The sequence below is a fragment of the Diospyros lotus genome, chromosome 11 (genome assembly GCF_014633365.1).
Source record: "Diospyros lotus cultivar Yz01 chromosome 11, ASM1463336v1, whole genome shotgun sequence".
NCBI lineage: Eukaryota > Viridiplantae > Streptophyta > Magnoliopsida > Ericales > Ebenaceae > Diospyros > Diospyros lotus.
The window spans coordinates 225,741-241,211 of NC_068348.1; the positions used below are offsets into that span (position 1 = coordinate 225,741).

General features: G+C 37.9%; 1 protein-coding gene across 1 annotated transcript; it reads left to right on the forward strand.

Moving 5' to 3' along the window:
* Positions 1–760: 760 nt before the first annotated feature.
* LOC127813627 (protein FIZZY-RELATED 2-like) lies at positions 761–15,188 on the forward strand. Its single transcript, XM_052354678.1, has 10 exons — positions 761–1,541; positions 1,656–1,778; positions 1,914–2,018; positions 12,165–12,344; positions 12,484–12,546; positions 12,684–12,878; positions 13,735–13,836; positions 13,918–13,980; positions 14,106–14,174; positions 14,644–15,188. The coding sequence occupies exons 1-10, from the start codon at positions 999–1,001 to the stop codon at positions 14,695–14,697; spliced, it is 1,497 nt and encodes a 498-aa protein (XP_052210638.1). The 5' UTR covers positions 761–998; the 3' UTR covers positions 14,698–15,188.
* Positions 15,189–15,471: the final 283 nt, after the last annotated feature.

Consider the following 15,471-nt stretch of genomic DNA (forward strand, 5'->3'; position numbering starts at 1 on the left):
ATAATGAATGCCTTATTTTTAATATTATATTTCAATTACATTCAATCTATATTAAGTTCTATACTAGGTTATGAATTTACCGCTTTAATCTAGGTTTGCGTTGAACAGCTGGCTTGATTTAAGGGTAATAAAGGAAATTTTTAAAATATAAATATAATTTTAGATTCAAGTATAATGTAAATAAAATCCCTAATTTTAGGAGTGCTACGATTATTACAAAAAAAAAATTATTATTATTATTATTATTATCTTAAATGTTTTTACTTTAGTGGTAGAATATATGTTGGAAAGACATTATAGTCCAAGAATAAAAATAGTTAAGATGATAATAAATATTTTTATAAATAACTATTTTTAAAACTTGTAATTTTAAAATTATTTTAAATATTAATAATTAATTACATTTATTCTGCTATAATAATAAGAATAAGAGTAAGCCATTTTTATGTTTTTTTTTTTTTTGTGAAAGTATATTGGAATCAATAAGTATATAAATTATTCAATAAAATAAAATCAATCAAGTCTAAAATAAAAATCACAAATTATAAATAATTAAGTATAATACAATTAAACAAATCATTAAATTACAAATAACCAACATTTAGGTATAACAAAATTTAATCTTAAAACCTAAAAATTATGGGCAGTTCCCCAAACCCAATTAGGCAATGTAGTGTGAGACAGCATAAACTATTCCCCTCCTAATTAATTTTCCCACCAAACGCCCTTCTTAGTAAGCCCTTTCCGTCTTCGGTGACGTCTTTTCCCGGGAAATTCCACATAGAAAATAACAGCCCAACTTCACTTCGGATTCATTCTCCATACGCCGACTGTCGCAAATTATTCTTTTACCTTCTAATAATCTCGAACCAGCTTCCGCCTGCCGGCCTTCTGGAGCGCTCTCTCCCCTTCTCTTAGGGTTTCTCTCTCTCTCTAAGATTAAGCAAGCATTCATTCTCCGTTGGGTCGGGAAGCCCCAAATTCCCGTGTAATCTGACATGGACAGCCCCACGACAGCTTCATTGGAGAACCAATCAGCAATGAGAGTCCCATCTTCGCCTTCTGCGGAGCTCAATCTTCCTCCGACAATGTCCCGACCGGCTCTTTCTCTGCCGCCTTCTCGGCACATCGACAGAATGGTGGGCATGGGCTACCAACCCTCGCCTTCCCGCACCATCTACAGCGATCGCTTCATCCCTAGCCGCTCCGGCTCCAACTTTGCCCTTTTCGACATCTCCCCTTCCTCCAATTCGCCCTCCGACGGCCGCGAGGACGCTTCCGGCGCATATACCGCGCTGTTGCGCTCCGCATTGTTTGGCCCAGACTCCGGGACCATCCTTCCGGCAACGCCCGACAAGGGGGTGGGGGTGATCGGCCGGAATTCCCCGATGACCCCGCCAAGCCGGAACATCTTCCGTTACAAGACAGAGACTCGGCAGTCTGTGCACTCGCTTTCGCCTTTTGGGTTCGATGCTGAACTGCCCGGTGTTAGTCATAGCCCAGTGAAGGCTCCACGAAAGGTCCCCAGGTCGCCTTACAAGGTGAAAAATGAATTGCGCTGGTTCTTTACTCTGATTTGGTGATTGGATTTGTTTCTATGTTTCATATTTGTCTTTTATCCGATCTGACCTATTTTGTTTGGTGCGTTTTGATAGGTATTGGATGCACCAGCGTTGCAGGATGATTTCTATCTGAATCTTGTCGATTGGTCTTCTCACAATGTGTTGGCTGTTGGGTTGGGTAATTGTGTTTATTTGTGGAATGCTTGTAGTAGCAAGGTTGGTTGTCTCTTTCAGTACCAGTTCTTTTTATCGTTTGCTTTAAACTATAAACCGCTAATTGCTAATATGGCTTTTGATTGTGAATTTCTACTCTTTTGAGTTGCTGATCTTTTATTTGGATCCATTATGCAGGTGACAAAATTGTGTGATTTGGGAATTGATGATAGTGTATGTTCAGTTGGTTGGGCTCAGCGTGGCACACATCTTGCTGTTGGTAGTAGTAATGGGAAACTTCAGGTTCGATTTTATTTGTTAATCTTCTTTTCATGAACAATGGCTGTCTATGTAGTTTGTTTCTGTTTTTTCTGATCTGTACGGCAATAACTTCTTGTGATCGAACTCCTAACTCTAAAATTGCCCCAACTTTAATCAACTATTTGTCAACAGACGTGCCATGTGATCTATCTATGGTGTGCCTTAACCTCTATCACAAGTCATTACTAAAAGACGTTTCATGTGGTGTTTGAAATGTGTGTTTTGACATGTTCAATGAGAAATTGAGAATGTGTGTTAGATATTCAACTACTAAAGTTCAAATTGGCCTAACGGTAATGAATTATTTGCCAATGGACATGTCATGTGCTCCATCTACCACGTGCTTAACATGTATCACAAGTCATCGCTAAAAGACATGTCACGTGGTGTTAGCGATGTTTATTTTGAATGAAAATGTGTGTTACTTACCCGGGAAAAAAAAAGAATGAGAATGTGTGTTAGATATTGATTTGATCGGGTATTCTTCTGTTTTGGAGCATCTGTGCTCTATAAAGGGGGCAATACATTACATATGGAATACATGTATAGAAGGTACACTAACATATCAATTTGCCACCCACTCACAAGAAATAGGAAAAAAAATCCACAGAAGGTAAATAAAATGGATAGCCACCTTCCCAAAATACAAAATAATAATAAATAAAGACCAATGCTACTTAAAGTAAGCAGAGCATTTTGTTCCTTCAGAGGATCTTATATTCATCTCCTTGCAAGAAACATGAATCAAACATAAGGTGCCAAACTGTGGCGGATCCACGTGTGAAGTCCAAGGCAGCTCACAATTAAAATTAATTTTGTATATTAAAAAAATATTTTTTTAATATATAAAATTAATTTTTTAATGTAAAAAAATATTTTTTAATAATAACCTAGTCAAAAAAAAAAATTTACAGTCCTCTCCAAAATCTGTGATGTACAGTTCTACACCTCAAAAAAAAAAAATTCAGCTTCCCCCCAAAAAAAATTCAGCTTCCCCCTACATAAATTTCTAGATCCCCCCCTGGTGCCAAACAGTACTTTGAACTTGAACCTTCCAAATAGGAGCTGAGGCCACTAATGGATAAAGTTTTCTCTTTTTGACAAAGTTGATGATGATGTCTCTAGAATACTTGCCTCGTCAATTGCATTGAAAAATCTGTGTGATGGTAAAATCTAAGTCGATATTCTTAAATTCCTCACCCTTGTAGTACTTATTCTTGTTAGAAACCTTGATGTACATAATTAGGCCCATTTCATAGCTGTTCAAGTTTTTCAGAACAAGTGATAGGTTAACATGATATGAAAGGGTTCAAGTCTTATTACATATGTCTGTGCCCTTGTTGTTATAATGTGTGATATGCATTGCTGGTCCATGTGTGTTAATGCACCTTAGTGAAGCTTGTTCAAGTGCTCACTCACATTTGGTTAGGTGTGAGGAGGAGTGATAAAAGGCTTAGTATACATCTTTAAGTCACTTCTAAAACAATTTAAACTTTTGAATAAGTGGTAAATTAACACCTCAAACTATTCCCAACTGCTTGTCTATGACAAGTGATTTTCCTCGATTTCACCTTGCTGTCCGCCATTACAAGTTTTGGTGTAAGCTTCATGAAGAAGTTTTCAGCAAATAATACATGTCATATGTTCGACATGTAGGTAATTAATGTATTTTTTTATCTTTGATCATGTGCTTCACGCATTTGTACCTTGGCATGGCAATGTTTGTGATGCAGTGTGAGAGGAAGAATCAACAAGAAAAGAAGCGCAAAATTTGTGCTAAAACGGCGTTGGATCAAATGTGGAACAAAGATCTGAAATTTAAGGTTAAGAAAACCTAAAAAATTGAATTAGAATAAAACGATTGTCCACAAAATGTCTTAAAAGGCTTTTTGTACATTGATCACAGTGGAATCCTTCCAATCTTATACATCCGTGGTCCATCTATATTAAAAGTCACATGCTAGTCACATGACTACTTATTAAAGCTAATAGTATAAAATACTTTCTAAAACCTAAAAACTTAGATACTAACCATAGCTAAACAAATAAAATAAACAAAAACACTAATAAATAAAGAACATGCTTCTGTATCAATTTTTTCCTTTTCAAAGAAATAACACATATCTTGTTGTGTTGGTGCCAAAATTAGTGACATTTTTTTAAAACAGTTACCCAAGACATGGTCTGAGGCCAGAATATTCAAAATCTTCAAATTCAATGGGTAATGACTCATGCCATGAGTTATGAACAAGAGGAAGAACACAAGAAGGAACTAAAAACCCATTCAATAAACTCAAATCAATATCAGTAATCAAGGCTCATTTTATTTGCATCCTAAACAACTATATATAGATATCTAATAGATATAATTCCTAACTAATTAGGAAACATAATCAATTATTAGAATACTATCGTAATCTCAATACTAAATAATGGGAAATTTAATCTTTCCAAAACTACTTAGGAAAGCAATAAACAAAGAAAGAAAGATAATATACTAAAATAAATAACAAAATATATTAGTTTTATATTTTCTTCCTAGAATAATATCTTCCAAAATATTTCTTGTCATCATTCTCCTCTAGTAGGAGAAAACTTGTCCTCAAGTTTCAGGATCTGCAGCTCAATCTGGAGGATTTCCTCAATGGATGAGAAAACTTGAATCTGTCCATCCCTGGCAAGAACATTCTGCTCACATAAAATAATGTCAAATTTTAATCTGTGGGCATGGCAAATTTACTCGGGAGCAGGTTCAAGTAATGGGTCAATAACAAGCTTATTGACTTGTGAAACATCAAAGGGAAGTTGAAGAACAGGCTAAGAGGAAAAGGGGTTTTTGAGAGTTCTTTAGGGACGACCTCATTGGACTCTTTAATCTCCTGGCAAACTTCTACTTGATCATCCTTGAGAATTTCCTCAACCGCTATAACAATTTCCTCCTGTTCTACTACCTCGGTTTTCTGGTCACAATTTCTCTTGAAGTCATCCATCTTATCATCACGTTGAACCAAGACCAAGAACAACTAAAAATTAATTCAAACCAATTCTCAAATTCAATATCAATAATCAAGGCTTCTTTCAATTGCATCTTAAACAACTATATGTAGGCGTCTATTAGATACAAATCCTAGGTAATTAGTGTCATGATCCTAGGGCTTAACCTAGGATCAGTTTGGGAATCAGAAGTATCCGATTCAGCTAAACCCAAGAACAAAAGGAAATTAAGGAGGAAATTGGAAGAATGAGGGAGAGATTAGAAGAACTGTTAGGGGGATTAGAAGAACAGAAAAGAGGGAGATGAAAATCAAGAAAGGGGAGAGAATTTGGAAGAGGAGAAAAACAGATTCAATTCATTAATTTCTTGGATAACAAAACAAACCATTATAGCAATCTTTTATAGGCATATTTTCCTTCTAACAGCCTAGCACATGCTCCCATGTGCTTCTAACCACTTGCTAAAATATCCCTAACAAACTATTTTATCCTATTACAATAATACTCTTTTATTGCTCATAGGGTCATGATAATTCCCCCCTCTTTAAGAGAGTTCTTGTCCTCAAGAACTTGCCGCGAGTAGCCGTTGCTCTTCATCCAATTCCAACTTTCTCTATGCGAATCATCCTCCTTTCTTTCTTTCTACTTCTAGGTCTCTTCTTCTTCATTCTTAGGTTTTCAAGATTAATTCCAAGTATAAATTGGCATAGAATTTCATTAGGGAAAACTTCATTACCCTCCACTACAAGTAAGGAGAGCAGATCTACGACCGTAGTTGTTGTTATTGTACCCCCATTCAACCCACAGCCATGCTTTGCTGCAAAAATATCAACAACAGCCTCGAAATGCAGCAATGGGGACTTGTAGACTTGCCTTGAATGCTCATACCGAGGCTATTTGTGAGCATTAACATTAGGAGCTACTGCAATCTCAATTCCAGCCAACGATTTCTCAATGATTGACACTTGTCCAAGTGTCTCAGCACTAGTAAGAGTGCTTGAGAGGTTGTCAATTGATTGAGTGCCTTCCTCCAATTCATTTTCCTCACTTTTTTCTTCCTCCTCCTTTGCTTCCTCTTCCCCTTCTTCCTTAAAGTTGGACTGCTCTTGTTGCAGAATCCCAAAAACATCACCATCGAGAACTTCTTTTCCCTTTTGTTGGCTGCAATTCCCCTCTATTTGGACTTCTTTTTCAGCAATATCAGATGATTCCTCTGCATTGGCTGCCCTATCAATTTGTTCATTACAGGTTCCCTTTGAAGGATGTAATCCATCACCAATATCCTCTCTGATGCTGCCAACATCCTTCTTGATATTGCTGCCTAATTCAAAATACCCAAGCACATACTCGGAAGTTAACGATGAATCAGTTTCCCACCTTTTTGTCTTCTCCTCCGACTTCTCCATTTTAAGAAACTCCTCTTTGTTAAAACTTCCATGATAATCATCGAAGTATTCCATCGGAAAATTGTAATGATACTTCTTAATAAGTATCATTGCAAATTCTTGCAACTTCTCGCGGAACATTCGACCGAATTCCTTGCACTCTTCATGAATCCCTTTGCTTGTTCCTTTGTCCTTGTTGCTGCCAACTGAAAATGCAGCCTCCTTTGGCTGCCATTAAGGCTCCATTCTAGCTGAAAAGGAAACTTTCTCTTGCTGCAATTGAGACTCCATTCGACTCCTTCGTGCGCCACTTCCCAAGGCTTCACGAGTAGGACATTCCATTGAAAATGCAGCATCCTTCGACTGCAATTGAGGCTGCTCTCTTGCATGAAAATTAACCATTGAAAATGTAGCATCATTCGGCTGCAATTGAGACCCCATTTGTGTCATGTGTGCCCTGCTTCCCATGGTCGACATCTCATGGACATGACACTTGGAAGACCAAGGGATAGGGATTGTATACATACCGCTCTTCACTGATTCGCTGCTATTAGTCATTGAACTTCTAATCGCTGAAATTGATTGCCCCTGCCTTCAACTCGGATCTGTGGAATTGTCAGAGCTCACTGAAATCTGCTTTGCACTTCCAAGTTTAGCCTCAACTATCAGCCCAAGCTCAATCAATTCACCAGAGTTGCCGAAAACACAGTTGGACCAACCAGGCCAAGTCGCCTTCAAGCCTTCTCAACCTGGACCTTAACCATGGAAACTGGTTTCCCTGCCTTCAACTCAAATCAAAATCGCAGCCAAAGAACAGCTACTGCCCAATCACTGTCTAGGTCTCCCTACACAATTTGCAATCATTTGTTTCCAAAATCACCCTAACTCACTGCTGGTTCAATAGCTACACCCACTCCCGAGCTTCGGAATCAATTTCCGAGGATCACCCGTAGTGACTGTGGATCAAATGCTAAGAATTTCCAAACTCCAGCTGAGGATAACCTCGCTATGTGATGCCATCCAATTCGGAACTTACGATGATCGGAAATTAGCAGCCCATGGTGTTGTGTCTCAACGAACGAACGAAGTCGGAGGAATCCGCCGCTCCAAAATGGAATCCGCCTACAGTTCAATCCGAGATCCCTTGTACCCCTATCGATTTCGGTCAATCCTTGATTCTTTCCGATTTAGATTTGAACGCGAAAATCCACTGTTCGGCTACTTCTACAGGGTTCACCACGCTTCTACAGTTCCATCACTTCGGCAGAGTCGTCGAAATTGGCCTGTCGATCGAACAAATGGCTTCCAAATCCTCCTAAGCTGCTATCGACGCCTCCAATAAAATCAAACAACTCTTCCAGATCACAAGCCGCGATCACCTGTAGCTCAGCTTACCCAATCGCTTCCTGTAACTCGACCGGCTTCGAAACTGTCCTCCAAAGTAGCCTCAATCAGTTCTGAGGGACGCCTCACTTGGTGACGATCTCTCCTTGGTTCCTTATGAATCAGATCGAAATTGTTGGCCGATCGGTTCTGTTGAAGCTCTACGACAGTTCGCCGATATCACTATATTTGCCTCAATTCCATCTAGAATAGATTGAAATCACAGCCGAGGAACATGCTCTGATACCAATTTGTCATGATCCTAGGGCTTAACCTAAGATCAGTTTGGGAATTGAAAGAATCCGATTCAGCTAAAGCCAATAACAGAAGGAAATTAAGGAGGAAATTGGAAGAATGAGGGAGAGATTAGAAGAACTGTTAGGGGGATTAGAAGAACAGAAAAGAGGGAGATGAAAATCAAGAAAAGGGAGAGAATTTGGAAGAGGAGAAAAACAGATTCAATTCATTAATTTCTTGGATAACAAAACAAACCATTATAGCAATCTTTTATAGGCATATTTTCCTTCTAACAGCCTAGCACATGCTCCCATGTGCTTCTAACCACTTGCTAAAATATCCCCTAACAAACTATTTTATCCTATTACAATAATACCCTTTTATTGCTCATAGGGTCATGACAATTAGGTAGAATCCCATCATAATCAAAATACTAAATAAGGAAAATATAATCTTCTCAAAGCTACTTAGGAAAGAAACAAGCAAAAAAGAAATAATATCTTTTAATTTTTATATTTTCTTCCTGGAATAATATCTTCCAAAATGTTTCCTTTCATGTTCCCCATCTTGTGGCCTCCAAAAAAGCAAATATTGTGAAATTAGAACAGCAAATATGAACTAAATCTTATTCTTCCCAAATAAAATAAAAGATTAACATCACCTAAAAGCTAAAATCTCTGTTAGAGCGTATGTATAAAATAGAGATCATTCATCTATTTTGTAGGAAAGCTACTTATTGACCTAGAGTGCATGCATCAGAAACACGATCTACGAATTGCTGATGTCCAACAAAACATTGCATCATTTTCTTGGATCATCAATTGCCAAAATAGATTTTAGCCAATTCTAAGCCAAGAAAGCCACTTTTGCAGATGTCTTTGGACATTCATCCAGGTTCCAAGGAAAGTCAACATCTCCTTTTTGAAACTCCTATGAGAATAGCAATCTAAAAAGACTACTTGGCATGACCTCTTCCATGCATGGCACCCTCTATCTCAGCCTAGACCATGCAAAGCCGAGTTCATTAAGATTCTCTAAGTTAACTTCCCAACCCTTGTAAGGCCCCTTTAATAAGAGAGATTATCATCATATTATAGGGGGAATGACACAATGTTACTTATTTTCCTTGTGAGTATGGATAAATGTTACTTAGAGATTTCTTGTAATCTGAAACACAATACTTTTGTTCCTTCTTAATGCGGGACAAAAAAAGGTTAAAGTGGGCCCATACTACATTGGGTTGAAATTTCCACGTGCCCCTTTTTGAATTTGAAGTAAATACATTATACTTGTATGGAATTGTTTTCTTTCCTAGTTGAGCAAAGCTGAAAAAAGTCAAACCAGATCTCCAAAAACTATATTCTTTATGCAAATGGTTTTAAGGAGTGCACTGCACCAATTTGCCTGTCAACAATAACAACAAAAAATAGTGCATTGCATCTATTGACCTTACTTTTCACATGGTCAAGTTAACAAGCATACATGCTAATACACCGCAAACATGTAATCACTAATATTACTGGAATAATGGTTTCCCAAAGTTTAATTGTGTCTGTGATCATTTAGGGTCTTTAAGCTGTTGAGAGTTCATTGCCAAATTACCAGATGAAAGCCATGGGAGGATGTAGTAAATTATGAGTTACCACAAATGCCAAAAGAGTTCTGCCCGCCCTTGAAGCCATGCTTAGGGACCAATCTCCTCAATGTTGTTGCCAAAGATGTTGGAAGTTCTTTGCTGAGTGGACTAATGAAACCCTGGGAGGATTTATTAGAATTTTGAGTTAGCATGAGTACTGAACAGGTGAGGGTGACTACATGGTATTGCAACAGGTGTCAAGCACATAGATTGTCTGATCTGAGAAAGAAGAGAGCTATGAAATCACTAAAGAGAGAGTGCCAATGGAGGGAGTGCTTCTAATTTATTTAGGAAATAGAGTGAGGCCTCAAAAGCTATTATATTGTGTCTTTGCACAATGATTATCAATTGTCCTTATTTGTATAATGGAGAGGTCATGTGGTTTTTGATTCCAATGGTGTGGTGAATTGTCAAACGTGGAGTTAGTGGTAAAAGTGCCACCACCATCTACGAACATGAAAACATGGGCACTGGATAAGTCATGTTATGGCTGGACTTTTCCTTTGTGACTAGTCAGCTCCTTCAGAGAAAAGGGACAAGGCCTTGAGAGAACCCATAGAAGCACCTTGCAACCTGGAGTCGCTGAAGTCTCAAGTGAAGGGAGACCTTGTCCTGCCTTAGACTTGGTTGTTAGAGTTGCCTCCTCGTTGGAGATCAACAATATTCTTCTGGTTTCCAGCTCAACATGAGTTAAGTTCCCTATTCATGGGGAGCAAAGAGCCCAAGCAGATAGTTATATTGGCCAAGCTGAGGAAGTGCTGTCAACCTCCTTATGGACAGTGCCCTCGTGGAGAGGGTATATGATGGCAAATAGAACTCGTGCCTTAAGATTTCCCTCAAGATGCATTACGAGTTCTTTGTAATGAGCCATAGATGCAAGCAATTTGGTCAAGAGTTCCATCAGTTGAGGAAGGATGTTGCATTTTTGCAAATATCCAAGGGGGCTTGATTGAAGAGTTCAATTAGTTGCCAAGGAGATGCCCAGAGCATTTTTTTTCTTTTCTGTTTTGTGTTTTTTTTTTTTGGGGGGGGGGGGGGGGGGGGGGGGGGGGGGGGGGGGGGTTGGGGGGGGCGTGGACAATGGCCTATGGATGGGGTACCATGTGGGCTCTCTCTCTCTCTCAATCAACCCTCAATCCTTGGAGGAAGAGTTCATGGAGATTTAGTTGCCACTTCACAAGTCTAGCACAATGTTTTGAAATTTGCGAAGTGTACTTTAGGTGCAGAAGGGCTACAAAGCTTAAGTGCAAAGCACAAAGTGAAGCACACGCTTAAACAAAATGAAGCGCATATAAATAAAATAAAGAGTATAAACTTTCATAAGCATAAAAAATACAAACTATTAAAAAAGCAATCATTAAAAAAAAAACTAAATAAGATTGAAGGCTAAAAATTTAACAAAAGTTGAGATACCTTTTTTCATTTATATTTTATGTTAATTTACAAGTTCATTCAACATAGCAAAAATACATAAGGGACATAAAAAAGGATACAGTCTGGTCAATTGATGGTCCTGATGGAACTTGGAAGACAAACTAATCTGAACTCTTTGTTGAAAGGATCTGAATAGCTAAGGCTTTTTTTTTAATTTTTTTATATTGGTGAGTCTTCTTTTTTTTTTGTTTTTAAGTTTGGCAAAAAAAAGCATTCTATTGCATTAGCACAATTTGTACAGAGGATGAGATAGAAGAAATAAGGGAAAAAAAACATCCCTAATTTACAGCAATCCCCAATCAATTAATTCCTAATTTGCAATCAATCAATAATCCCTAATTTATAGCTGTGAGGAATAAATTAGCAACCTCTAATTTACATCTAATTATATGTTTAAAAAAATGTATATATAATTTTATTTAGATTTGATAATACCTTTTTTGGGGTAAGGATTCCATACAAGCAGCCACACTATTGCAAAAATTTAAATAAATCCAATCATTCATATTGTTTAATAAAAAAACACCCAAGTGTATTTTTGAAGCACGCTTTTTTGCCCTTCGGAGCTCAAGTAAAAGTGCAACCTAAGCGCGCTTTAATCACACTTAGCTAAAGTCACTGAGCTTCACACTAGAAAAGCCCCAAGCATGCTGCACTTGGCGCTTAAAGCGCGCTTTTTTGAACACTTGTCTAGCACCCAGACCATTTGGAGAACTTGAATTTTAGAGGTAGACTTACTGAGATTTGGCATAGTTCATGCTTTCTACGTCGGCATGGTACGCATACCTACACATGTAATGAAGTATGCCTGCTTGACTGCTGGTTGAGATGTCTGTCAAACTCAAATAAATTGCATCCCTAACTGAAACTGGGAAACGAATTTGGTGATAAGATTTAAGCTTTAACATTTGTGATTTGCCTAGACACATACAAACCATGGAGACTTAACTACTCTCTGTAATGAAGGAGATCCTTTGTATATTTTTGCCATAATGTATACTTTTGCTAGCGTTTGCATATCAAACACTAATTAGTGTACATCTACCTCATTTTGTACAGATTTGGGATGCCTCTCACTGTAGGAGGGTAAGAACTATGGAGGGCCATCGGTTGCGCGTTGGAGCCCTAGCCTGGAGTTCATCCGTGTTGTCTTCAGGTAGTCGGGACAAGTGTATTCTTCAACGAGATATACGTGCTCAGGAAGACTTTGTCAGTAAGCTTACTGGACACAAGTCAGAGGTCAGACTCTTGATTCAGCTTGTTAAACATCTCAGTCAATAAAACTACATCATGATATCTTCTTTCATTATCTACTTACTGCTGAAAATTTGTTTTGTATCTGTCTTCACATCCTGAATATCAACTGTTTGTGGTTTAGGTTTGTGGACTAAAGTGGTCCTATGATAACCGAGAGTTAGCTTCTGGAGGAAACGATAATCGAGTATACAATTATTTTTCCTTTTAAATCTTCTTGATTTTGATGCTCGGCACAGTTTGAATGCTTTACCATAATTGGTCATTATTGTTTAGTTTTCTTAAGGTATATTCCTTATTTATTTATTTTTTGTCTTTCGGCAGCTTTTTGTATGGAATCAACATTCAACTCAACCTGCACTAAAGTACTGTGAGCATACAGCTGCTGTGAAGGCAATTGCATGGTCCCCTCATCTTCATGGCCTTCTTGCTTCAGGGGGTGGTACTGCAGACCGATGCATTCGTTTCTGGAACACGACCACTAACACGCATCTAAGCTGCATGGACACTGGCAGCCAGGTGATCTTTATGTTATTTGTGCATTATTGGCCTCATTCCTTGTGTGTTAGTATCTCTTACTTAGCCATCCATTTTGAGGTGAAAGAACCATATAGATACATACATACATATATATATGTACATATACATATGTATATATGCGTGTATATAGATAAGTATATATATACACACACCAATTTTCAGAGGACATATCCTGGAATCCGAGCTCTTATTCATTATTAATTACATGTTCAGAATATGTCTTCTCCCAATAAAAGCATTAATAGATCAGGCACCACCTACATAAGTTCTTCTTTCAAATGACTTGCTACCACCTTGACAGGAAGCTGTTTAGCTCCGTTCAGAAGACTCAGATGCTCTTATTCATTATTAATTACATGTTCAGGAAGTTGTGATGACTTGTTAGCACCTTGGCTGTTAAGGGTGTGTTTGATAGCATTTACTTGGAAAAGAAAACATTTTTCAACTTGCATGGAAAACAAAAACCACCTCCCCCTAAATGGAATTTTTCATGAAAAATAGGCCAAAACATGCTTTAATGGTTGTACCATGGAATTCAATTCCATGGAAAATGTAGTGTGTCAAACAGCAAAGATGGAATTCAATTCACTGGATGTAACATTTTCCATGGAATTTCCATGCTATCAAATGGGGCCTAAGATACTATACTTCAGTTTCATCAGGAACTAGGCAATGAAAACTCTAATGACTGAGAGAACAAGATGGAAAATAGATATTTTTGGCTAGCTCTTCACACATCTTATCTATGAATGTAGCAGCTGGCACTATTGAACTAATATTCTAGGGAGAGGTAGAGAGAGAGAGATTTAATAACAATTTCCATTGTCCATTTCAGGTGTGCAATCTTGTGTGGTCTAAAAATGTCAATGAACTTGTCAGCACCCATGGATATTCCCAGAACCAAATAATTGTATGGAGATATCCTACTATGTCAAAGGTACATGAGCAGGACAATCGTTTTTTCTTATCAGAAGAAAAAAAAGATACTATTTGTTTCTTACATTTTATGTTAATACAGTTGGCAACTCTCACGGGCCATTCATTTAGAGTTCTTTACCTTGCAATCTCACCTGACGGACAGGTAATTTTAGTGAAGTTTTCCTATTTGTTATTTTCCTTAGCATGCATAATGCAATAATTCTGTTTCTGTTTTCTATTCTGCCTGTTCTACTCTAATCCCTCACTTGAGGAAAAAATTGGTTGCAGACAATTGTCACAGGAGCAGGTGATGAAACACTTAGGTTTTGGAATGTGTTCCCTTCCCCTAAATCTCAGGTAACTAAGTTGTTGGATGAGTACAAAAATTTGATTGGAGGTCCATGCTGTTGTAGGCTGGATTGTTTTTCACTGAGGCCCACTCTGATTGGATTTCTTATTGCTGGAAATAGATCTTTGGCATATCACTAGGATTTGAAACCATGTCTGGCCGTTCATCTTCCACTTGACAACATATAAAAAATTAAGGTGTTGTTCAAAGAACCACTGCCTACTAAAACATGAAGTTATTGGATAATTCACTAGGAATTATTTTGCTTCTGTAGTGATTATTGTGGGGCAGGCCCCTCAATTCTGTGTCACGGGATTTTTATTGGTTACGCTATAACCCTGGGCAATATAGAAGCCCCTATTAGACTTATGAGTAGCCTCTTGCTTGTATTCTTCTTTTAGAGTCTTGGCTACCTAAACTTATTTCCTCATTTTGAAAAAAGAAGCAACTCATAGGTGGATGGAAATGTGGTTGCAGAATACTGACAGCGAAATTGGAGCATCTTCTCTTGGGAGAACTCAGATTAGGTGACTAATTGAGGCCTTTGGTTTACTGACCCTCAGGGCGTCGCTAGTCTGTGTGTTGCTACAGATAAGAAAACATGGTACTTTTCCATTGGAGAAGAGTAATGGAAAGAAAGCTCCATAATTCATCTGCCTAAACCGGGACACGAATCTCCCAAGGAAATCGCTGAAGGCTAGGAGATATGGGCGGGAAGGATAAAAAATGTGAAATGTCCTGCTGGAACTTTTTATTTTCAATCTTTTTTTTTTTTTTTGAAAAAAGTATGTACAGTGAAGGGGTTATTATTAACTTCTGGTTGCTTCCTAGGTCCTTGCAAGGTGTAACTAAGCAATATAAGATTTGGATATTCAAGATGCAATTGGCATGTTTCCTGTAAATAGATTACAGTGATTTCGTGTGAAAGCCGATGCCCCATGAAAACGTTTAACTGTAGCTCTTGAATCACAGAATTGATTATTACTATTATTTATGCATATATTCCAAGGTCACAATGGAACATGCAATTAATGTTATCTTGGGAGGACTGTCTTGTGCGGCGCCAACGTTCATGCTTTCAATTATACGGAGAGATAAATCGTAGGTTGGATTTTTAACCCTTGCGTAGAGAAAAAATTGAATTCGCGATTTAGTGGACTATATGGGCATATTACTTGCCTTTTTGTCTTCCAATTTATGCCCGGGGCACAATTAATGCTATCTTGAAGCTTACAAAAATTGTCTCATGACCCTTGAGTACTAGGATGTCCTACAATTGCATTTGCCATAACAGCGTGGGGGTGA